The sequence below is a fragment of the Erpetoichthys calabaricus genome, chromosome 3 (genome assembly GCF_900747795.2).
Source record: "Erpetoichthys calabaricus chromosome 3, fErpCal1.3, whole genome shotgun sequence".
NCBI classification, from domain to species: Eukaryota; Metazoa; Chordata; class Cladistia; order Polypteriformes; family Polypteridae; genus Erpetoichthys; species Erpetoichthys calabaricus.
Genome location: NC_041396.2, coordinates 159,941,305 through 159,951,809, shown reverse-complemented (window position 1 = coordinate 159,951,809; position 10,505 = coordinate 159,941,305). Strand labels below are relative to the sequence as shown.

Below are 10,505 nucleotides of genomic sequence, written 5' to 3'. Positions count from 1 at the left end.
GAAGCTGCCACATTTAATTTATTTATTTTTTTTACAATACTTCAGAATTCCTCCTTCTGCACATCCTAAAGTTGTAAACATTAGGCTAAACACCACACTGTGAATAAGTGTGGATGTGTGCATGAGAAGGTGCTGCAATGGACTAGTGTCCTGTACTGCATTGAGCCCAAAACTTTTGGAAGAGCCCTGTAGTGAACCTGAACTGGATTAACTGGTCTTAAAATTGTGTGGGCGGAAGGATTACATATTTATATTGGGTAAAACAAGAAGTGAAATAATAAACTGATCAATACTGACACAAAACAATCTCATGTAACTTTAATTTAAACACCACTAAATGTCAAAGCAACACACAGAACATATGTAGTAGTAGCATCAAAAATAAATTCAAGTAAAGAAGCAAACAACACATTTGTGTGCACTAAATAAAAACAAAAGGGTAAAAAATGAACCCTATAAAATAGAAATTGAACAAACTTCTGTCCTTATGTTGTGACCCGTGTTTGATATTTCTTGTAGAGTCCACTCTACATGTACACATACAACTCTGGGGCAAGATTGCCTGAAGTTCACCATGTATGATAACATATAGGTTGTCCAGTGCAGCGCAAGGAGATGTCCAGAACAGGACAGGAATGTCATGAAAATCAAAACTCTACAATCAGTACTCAATATGTACTTAGTTGAGCTATGGTCGACTGTGGAATTTTAATCAATGGGTACAAGTAAATGAAAGCAAACAGAAGGTATTGTAGCTCCAGCAGCATTTTAAAAAACTGGAATATCAATTTTTTAATATTTGTGATTAATAGAACATGCTTGGGAAATTTAAAAATGCTAAAATATAAAATAAGGCATTACAGTACTTTAGTTAAGGGCTCCTCATCAAGTCAAAGTAAGTGAAATTTATCTTAAATGTTTTGTTTGTTAACTCATTGCTGCAGAAAGCTGTTTCCTTTCAATTTTTGGAAACAACTGAAGAATCAACCCGTAATTGTCATTTTAAAAGATTATTTTTCCATTGTTTTCAGGCATTTATTATTCATTTTACATATATTTGACTTATCTTACTGTTTGTCATCTTGGCTTAAGTCAGGTAGTTTGCCTGTTGGTAGCAAGCAAGCAAAGTACTTTAAATCAGCTAAAATCTATGAAAGAAGGAGCAGGAGCCAGTCTGGTTCATAGCACACAAAGAGCCAGTGGTGGAGTGCACATAACAGAGCATCAAGCCTTCTTCAACCTGTTTCCACTAGTATGAAGAAATACACAGACAGAAATGTGTTTAGCTACAGAAAAACAAAGGAGTAGCCATGATGTCTCTGCTAAGGCTTTTATTGATTAAAAAAGCAGGATTTTAAATGCAAATGTGAATTTAAATTTCCATGTTGTTAAGTCATGTTTTTATTTCTGATTTAAAGTCTTAAAAAGTCAACATTATATAATAAGAAATTGTAGAGGTTGTTACATAAGGCATCTGCTTTGATTATCTTAATTGTATTGAAATAAGAAGACTTCTGTTGCTTTAGATTGGTTATAGGATTTTAGGAAGCACGTTTCTCTTGGCAGACTCAAAGATGAGCTAAAAAAACAGAAAAAATAGGTATAAGTATGAAAATAAAAAAAGGACACAGTAGAAGCCAGCTTTAAAGGGGTGCAGTTGATATTTGGAATTTACAGCGCAAATGATTTAAATGTTTTTAATGAAAAACTATTCTCCCCAGGCTTTAAAATGAAAAGAAAAATTATATACAGCAAAAATCTTAAGAGTGGAGCCATCATCAAGTAATGCTTGGGCTGCTTGACTGCAACAATGCTTATATACTGTAACTTATTTGATGTGCCAGCATGTAAATAAGAACATTTGCAAGCAGAGATAGATAGATAGATTTCACTCATCAGAACTGTAATATAAGTGAGATTCAGGATCCTGCACATATTTAAAAAAGACTCACAAAGTAATATTAAATGTTCAGGGCCAGGTCAGCAATACATCAAAGATGGTAAAGCTGCTAAGAGAGTCCACTCCACCTTATTGCAGTGTAAAAGGATGGTCTCTCAATTTCTTATTTGCTGTTTTGAGGATGATACTGCAATAGTGTTGATTAAAACTACAATTGAATCATTATATAATACTTACTGCAGAGATTTTTTTCACATGATTTTGGGCAAGAACTGCATGGGTCACCGGGTGTATATGGGTTGGTATTTTTATAATTTCCTCTGTTAAATTCAAAATAAAAAGTAAAAGTCCAGGTTAATATTTTAGCTTTTCTTTCCAAGTTATATACTGTAAGTAAAGATTGGAAATGATGTATTTTAATTCCTATTTTTAGTTAGTGAATATATTGTTGATTTAAAATCTACTATTTTCCAAATAATTAAATTTTGTATATATTTTAATCAAATCATGTTTGAAAAAAAAGTTTGAAATATGACATGAATACATGAAATAATAAGTATAATATATAACTATAAAACATAATAAATATTCAGCTATTATGTGTTCTTAAAAATTTCAGTAACTGAAAGGCTCTAAAAAGATTACACAAATACTGTACAATTTTGACAATACCATACATAACCCTTTTGATTATACTCGCCATTTCCATCTAAGAATCTCACACATTAAGAAGCATTATTGAAACGAGAAAAATAAAAGATTTTTTTGAAAAACTTAGAAAACTCACTGACATATATTTTCTAATAACAGAACATGGTAGACAAATAAATCAGGAAGTTCAATTCAACTAAATCTGTACATTCGTGGTGTTTGCAAAGTTCTTAAACTGGAAGTTAGTTATACATGCAAAGCCTGAGCATTATTCTAAAACCATATATACTTATTTTAAAATTCATCTATGGCAAGGCAAAATTTGAGCTATATATGACCTTTGTGATGCCCTGATGAGAAAACTCTGCCTGTCACAAAGTACTGTGGCTATTTTGGAAAACACCTAAATTGCTTCAAGCACTTTTTCTACCAAATCTTTGGTATAGGTGAAACTGTGATTGTATACTTTATTACTGGAAGGGGTTTTCTTAAGCTTTTTCACATTATTTTAAGATAATTTGTACACTTGAAATAAAATTTTTGTTTCTAACTTTAAATATAATTTCATCAAACTTCTATTTTTACAGTCCACAGCTTATTTGATGTAAAGCACAGGAAACAGCGGACATCATTTGGTACAGCTTGGGAATTTTGGTCAATCATACTCGGCTTTTTGCTAATGCAACCTTTATGAGGACAAGTACTTTAAAATACCTAATGTTCTTTAAATTAAGTTTTCAATTTTGTTAATGTAAAGCATACTCTACACGATTAAATACTTACGGAGGACAGTATTGGCAGACATAAAAATATTTATATGGGGATTTGGGGCAGTAAGTAACAGCACAGCCAACCTGATTGGAACTTGCCCATACCAGCTAAAAAGAAAAACAAATACTTTTAATTCACACAAATATTTTAAAGAAGGTGATACAACATGCTTTTAAATATAAACATATCAATGTGTTGTGGTGCTTTTTTCATGTATATGTGGCTTTTTTTATTGTTAGAATTTGCCTTTCCATCATCAACACAGTGGATAAAGAATCAAACACAAGCATGATCATGCATTTTCTCAATGGCATGCATACTGGCAAGATGTTAATGGCTGAAATAAAACATAAAAGAATGCATGTTTTTTTATGTTAGAGTAATTCAGTACTTTCATTTCAAATTTTGACATTTTCATCAAAATTTAGCCTTACTTCAATTTCACTTCATGGCAAGGACTATTTTTTTGTAACATAAGAATATTTGATGAAAAGCAAGAAATGAGAAAGACATTTTGACAAATTGTGCATTTTTTGACTATTATTAATAATTTGCATTTAAAGCAACTGCAGTAGTACTTAGTCATTAATTGTGGTGTAACACAAACAAATTGTTTGTCAAGATCTTTTTACACAGCAGAAACTGACTAAAAGATGCAGTATAGGTAGAATGTATTCTGGCATTGTCAATTATGCTGTAAACGTCATTTAAGACTAAACCTTTTCCTTTGGTTTTGTGTAGCAGTGACTGACTAATAGATGCACCTAAGTAGTCCCTATTCTGACATGGTACCCATTTTTTAATCCCAATGAACATGAAATTTAACGCCCATGCACACTCCTACGGTCTCACCCCGAGTCCTCCCAAAATTTTACATATTTGAATATGCAAATCAATATAAATAGTCCCTTCCCTTCAGTGTTTTGTTAAAAGACAATGGCAAAATCATGTGGAAAAAAGAAGAATTTCAGCAAATGCAAAGCAGAGGCAAGTAAAAATGTACTATTTGTTGGCTTAAGTAGTGGTATAAACAACAAAAGAAAATTGATGGAGTGATATAACGTGGCGAAGACACTTAAAAGTTCAAGTTCAGAAACTTGCGCAGTACCCAAAATAAAAACGAAGTTGTCATTATTCTGTTTCTGACAATATTGCAAAAGTTGTCTCCCGTGCTGAGGACACAAATCCATGTGGTGATGGTGCTGCTACGCACACACCTCTGCCTCATAAAACACCAGGCGACCTTCTGGCTGTGTACTGACAGATGTTGTCTGGAGTCACAAAATGCAATATTAGGTACTGTAAGAGATGTGGCCAATTAACTTTAGGAATATAAGGGCTGTACTATGTGATATTGACCACAAATTAAATTAATTGGTTAAAAAATAAATGCTTTCTATGTACATATGCAGTTTCATTCTCTGAAGGTGCCTTTATACTGTAACGAGAGCCACAAACGATTGATTCTCTGCTCTTTTCATGGTTCTTTTCTGCTGACTCACTATCCTTAAAAGGAGTGCTTGCCTTTTGCCACACTAGTTGGAAAAAGCACCTGTGACTGTGTAGAGTTGTCGTTTTTTATAGGTTCTCCAGCTATATATGATGTAATGACAGCTCATTCTTTTGGTGATTTATCCCTGGCTGATGAAACTTGTCCAGCTCCATTGCAATAGCAATGTGCATGGAGTTGACTGCTCCAATTACATTTGGAAAACTGGATATGGTGCTTTCATCTTTCCAAGTTCAACCACGGTGTAAGGAAATTCTATATGCCTGGATGACAAGCGAATAATACCATCCTAGCTGGCTGGCATGGCGCAACTCAGTAATGACTAAGAAATACCGGATCGGTCAGCAAGTTCACGTTGAAAAGCTCCTGTGGCTAAAAACCCAACAGTAGACAGAACTTGCAAAGGAGCAGATAGGGTACATTTCCTCAAAGTTAGCCTTTTTAGAGCTGGCACCGGTTCAGCACACAGCTCCAAGAGAATAGCTCTTGGAAATTGAAATTGACTTAGAAGCCAGTCATCATCATCTCTAAATATGCGCTCTCTGTTCTAATTCTTCCATTTGCAATATCTTCTAACAATGTTAAAGCAGCTATGGTAACTGGAATAGTTTGGCCATTCCATGCACCATTAAATTGTTACAGAATGATTACAATCAAGTGAATTAAATTTGTAAATTACATGCAATTAATTTCCGTGTATTTTATAAAACCCACATTATAGATGTGAATCTAAAAAACAAAACTAGACCACAGAAACAGTAGTACTGCTTTGACGCTGGGTGTTACTAGTTTGCAAATCTGAGCAGAAACGTGCGTGTAAGGTAGAGGACTACCGTGAAAATGTGCATAGCTTAACGCCAAGTTTTGTTTTTATACATCTCAAAGTGTTGTGGTACCTGGATGGGGGTGGTACCCAGCCGGGACCCCCAGGAGGACCGGAGGAGGGCTTGTGCCTCCTCCAGACCACGAGGGGGCGACTGCCCTGGTTGCTTTGGGGGCCCGTGGTCACCGCCAGGGGGCGCCCCAGTGCATAGAGAGCCCTGAACCTCAGCACTTCTGCCACACCAGGAAGTGCTGGGGGGAAGAAGATCAGGGACACCCGGAATGCTTCCAGGGATACAGCCAGCACTTCCGCCAAACAGGGGAGTGTCGGCGGAGGAGTGTCGGGAAGCACCTAGAGCTCATCTGGGTGTGCATAAAACCCTCCCTTCAGACAGTGACTGGAGTCGGGCGAGGAGTGCACGAAGTCTTAGTGGAGAAGAGTGGAGGCGGCCTGAAGGAGGCAGGCACTGGAGAGAGAGGCCTGGACTTTGGGGAATTAGTGCTGGAGGCACTGGGTTTGTGCTATGACTTTTGTAAATATTGTACATAATAAATGTGTGTTGGGTGAAAATACGATGTCCGTCTGTCTGTGTCCGGGCTGCTTCTCACAGTGTTCTAAGATTTGCACTCATGTTTATTTCTAACACTCCATTACATAACGTTAAAGGATCTTGAGCATTATGTCATAAATATTCAGCTAACATTTATTTTGTCACAAGTTTCTAAATTGTGTCCTTTTACTGTAAAATTAATTTGATGAACCAACTTAATTTAATTTAAGGTTGTAGAAACTGGAGCCCACCAGGCAGAAGGCAGGAGCCAACCCAGAAGTGGATGTCAGTGGATGACAGGGTGCAGTCATGTACACCACCACATTGACAATATAGGTTTTTCAAGTAACCTAACAGAAGTATCTTTGGAATATGGCCACAAAGCCAGAGGATGCAGAGAAAAATCCGTGGCAAGCTACATGGATTGCATCTCATCCAGGATTTAAACTTGCAGCTCTGGAACTGTGAGGCAGAAGCTTTAACCACCATGCCTAAATCACCTAAATGAATGTATCTGTTACTGGATTTAAAGGTTTCTTGGACTCTGTTCATCTGACTCGAGAATGATAGATAAAACCTACCTGAGTGTAATGCCCAACAACTTTACCATTTTGTGGGTCTTTTCCAAACACATAATCTTTTTTTTCATCTTCCCATTTCTGAATTGCACTATCCCATGGTACTGCATTTGAAGACATGAACAAATTTTCTCCACAGCTGCCCTCTAAGTAATGAAGAGACAGGATTAGACAAGAAGAGAAGAAAAACCGTCAGGCTGAAGAGTAAATAAATTATATTATTAAGCTTGTGTTAACAAATATATTTACTAACTGACAATTACAAAGCATGAACAAAGTAGAAACTTGAAAACAACTTTGTTTTAGGGGGCTGGGAGGTTAGAAACACTGCAAATTGTTAACCAACTGTATATAAATGTCACACACGTGCCAGTAGGAGACAGCTAAAGGGCCTGGGTAACTGTAATACTACACCAGACCAGGGGGTGGCAGAGTGTGTTGACTGTCTCTCTCAGTTTCTTGCAGACCATTCCTGGGAAATCTCGCCAGGTTCCGGCACCTCTGATGACGTCACTTCCAGTTCCGGCATAGATGACATAATTTCCTTCCCCAGCCCTTAAAACCAACATCTTACATCCAAATATTCAGTTCTGTTTTGGACTCGGTCTTGTGAACATCTCTGTTCAATCATTTCAAAACTTTTTGCAGCCGGGATATAATATATGGCCTCGCAGTTAGGAGACCTGGGTTCACTTCCCGGGTCCTCCCTGCGTGGAGTTTGCATGTTCTCCCCGTGTCTGCGTGGGTTTCCTCCGGGCGCTCCGGTTTCCTCCCACAGTCCAAAGACATGCAGGTTAGGTGGATTGGTGATTCTAAATTGGCCCTAGTGTGTGCTTGGTGTGTGGGTGTGTTTGTGTGTGTCCTGCGGTGGGTTGGCACCCTGCCCGGGATGGGTTCCTGCCTTGCGCCCTGTGTTGGCTGGGATTGGCTCCGGCAGACCCTCGTGACCCTGTGTTCGGATTCAGCGGGTTGGAAAATGGATGGATGGATTAAACACATTCAGCGAAATGAAATAGATATTTTGTCCACGTTGACCTTTACAGATAGATATTGTCACGGGCAGGCGCATTAAAGACAACTTATGGCTTGAGTAAGTGTGATTACCCACTGAATCAGGGGTTGGTGTTGTGCTCTAATCCTCTCTCTCTTTCTCCCTCTGCAGGCGTGCCAACTGCCTACACTACAACATATGAACTCACATCCGGTTTCTGCTCTCCCAGACCTGCCCCTTCCTGTTTACCCTCCATATGAAACAGCATCCAACTTTCGTCCTTCATTTCTGTAAAGACAGAGTTTATTTCATTGCTTAAAATCCAGGGTTACCAAGGTGGTACCCCCAAACTTTTTTCTGTGTTTTGTCTCTATTATTTATAATATAAAGCACTTTATTAGTCCCAGGGGAAAATTAAATCTATCTTGTGTGTGTCACTATTTGTGTTTGTGTGTGTTCATTTGTTTTTCCTCATCATCAAGTATATGCTCTGGTAGACCAAAGAATCTGTCAGATATTGTCACTTGTAAATTTCCTTGAGTATGTGAGTGTTCACTTATCTGTGTCACTGGGTGGGCGTACATGTATATTTAAATGAATTATGCATCTTTAAAGGTACCTGTGCAAAACTTTAGCAAATCAGTGCGTTTGGTCCCATGACTAGGTTAAACAGACTGCAAAAATCCTGGTTAATTTAAATTATGTCTACAGGAATTATCATTGGACATTGGTTCAGCCATTTCTGAAGGATATGGGGATAAGAACTGGGCTAAACTGAACCAAAATACAACACATATACAACCACAATAAGCATAGAGCCTGTAACAAGGCAAACATGATGCAACTTCTTTGAAGAAGATAGGTCCATTTTATCCGAAGTTATCATTGTACATATGTCACAACTCCTTAGTTATGTGTCTCTTGTTATGTTGATTATTATATAAATTTGACTACTACTTTTAAGTACAGCTATCTTTGAAGTAAAGTATACAATCACAAAATACAATGCAACAGATTGAACAAGTCATTGGCTGAAGGTCAACACAATATAAGAATAAGTTAAGTCTGTCAAGGACTTTGAATAACATAAACCAACCTTTAAGAATAATGAAATATTGAAGTGAAGTGGTGTAAATCATATAAAACAATAAACTAATAACTCATATATTTACATATGATGTTTCAAAAAAAGAATTAATATCAACATCTCCCTGCAGGAAACAGGATTTCACACTTTATGGCATACACCATTTGAAAGCAATGTGCAGCCAATCACATTTTTACAAAGAAACATTTGTACAATGTGAGCAAAAGAAGGTAGAAATTTAAACTTTTTTATTATACAGTGTCTATAAAAATATTCACTTCTTAGTGATTTTCACATTTTGTTGTTATACAACACTGAATCGCAGTGGACTTGGCTTTTTTGACGGAAACATACTCTTTAATGTCATGAGCTGTGAAAACAGCTCTCTGCAAAGTGGTCTAAATTAATTACAAAAATGTGAAACCTTCCAAGGGGGGTAATAACATTTTATAGGCACTATATGATCATGGCTGAACTTGTCATGTCACCCTTCGGAGTCCAATACAGGACAAGCAAGATGCCTTTATACTCTTCAGCAAATACATTGTTGTTTTGTCACATGAAAGTGCAGACGTTCTGGTTTCTATATTGTATATTGACAAATTATAATATTTTCAAACCTTAATCTACTTCATGGGTGTGAGGGTCTAAGCTTGTCCCGGCAGTACTGGCTGCAAAGTAGGAAACAGCTTTGAATAAGCAGCAAGTCCATCACAGGACCCACTGACACACACACACACATACACACACACACATCCACACTTAAAAAGGCATAAATTCTTAATGGTTAGAAATGCAAACAAAATTAATTATTTTGCTGTAAAACATACTACTGATTGTTCTTTCTTTTGGGGGACTATGATTCATCGAGCAGGTTTTGGCCCACTGTTCAGCATTGGCAGCTGCCTCTGTACTCCACCCCTTCAATTATGGAGACAAAAACAATAGAAAAGTGAGGACATAATGATTGTAGTCTTGTACAATGAATAATTATTACCTTCACCAAAAATCAGCTTAAAAACTGAAAAAAATGGCATGCATTAGGTACTCCAATTAAAAAGTTCAGCATGAAGAAAACACTCCTTATCCTTAAGGCACAATATAACACAATACAAGCTTTCACTAAATATAAGACAGACACATCACTTACTATTTTTATCATGTTTGTTGCAGTTGGAATCACCGATCCTCTCACAGCATTATGCTTGTCAACAATGATCTTCTGCACATTAGGATCAGTAGTCAAAATTTCTGTTGACAAAAAACACATTATTTCTTGTAACAAAATCAGTGTAAATCATTTTGTATTCAATTTTCCTTTAGTGCTGAGGCTGGGAAAAATACATTTTTAGACACATAAGGCTGTGATCACTCTACTGCCCTTAGAGGGACTAACTTAAGAGGTACAAGGAAGGAGTATGCCAAATGATGGAAGTGTCATTTTGTTTCCTTCATCGCTCAGATGTCTTCAACTATGAAATGGAACCGTGAGTCTAACTGACTCTGCCCACCCTTGTTATAATAAAAAGGGCCCCATGACTATAATCAGTCTGTTGACCAAGGAGAGTGAATATACAGATTCACTGAAGAATTAAAACACTGATATGTCATAGTGGCTGCCAGCAAGATGGTTACTTATGTCTA

The 10,505-nt window shown here is 37.0% G+C and overlaps 1 protein-coding gene across 1 annotated transcript; it reads right to left on the bottom strand.

Annotated features, from left to right (window-relative positions):
* Positions 1-303: 303 nt before the first annotated feature.
* Positions 304-10,148, bottom strand: LOC114644579 (cysteine-rich venom protein-like). The gene is made up of 6 exons (XM_028792645.2): positions 10,012-10,148; positions 9,692-9,782; positions 6,787-6,929; positions 3,335-3,429; positions 2,138-2,220; positions 304-1,579 (listed from the first exon to the last, which is right to left on the bottom strand). The coding sequence occupies exons 1-6, from the start codon at positions 10,129-10,131 to the stop codon at positions 1,569-1,571; spliced, it is 543 nt and encodes a 180-aa protein (XP_028648478.2). The 5' UTR covers positions 10,132-10,148; the 3' UTR covers positions 304-1,568.
* Between the last annotated feature and the right edge of the window lie 357 nt (positions 10,149-10,505).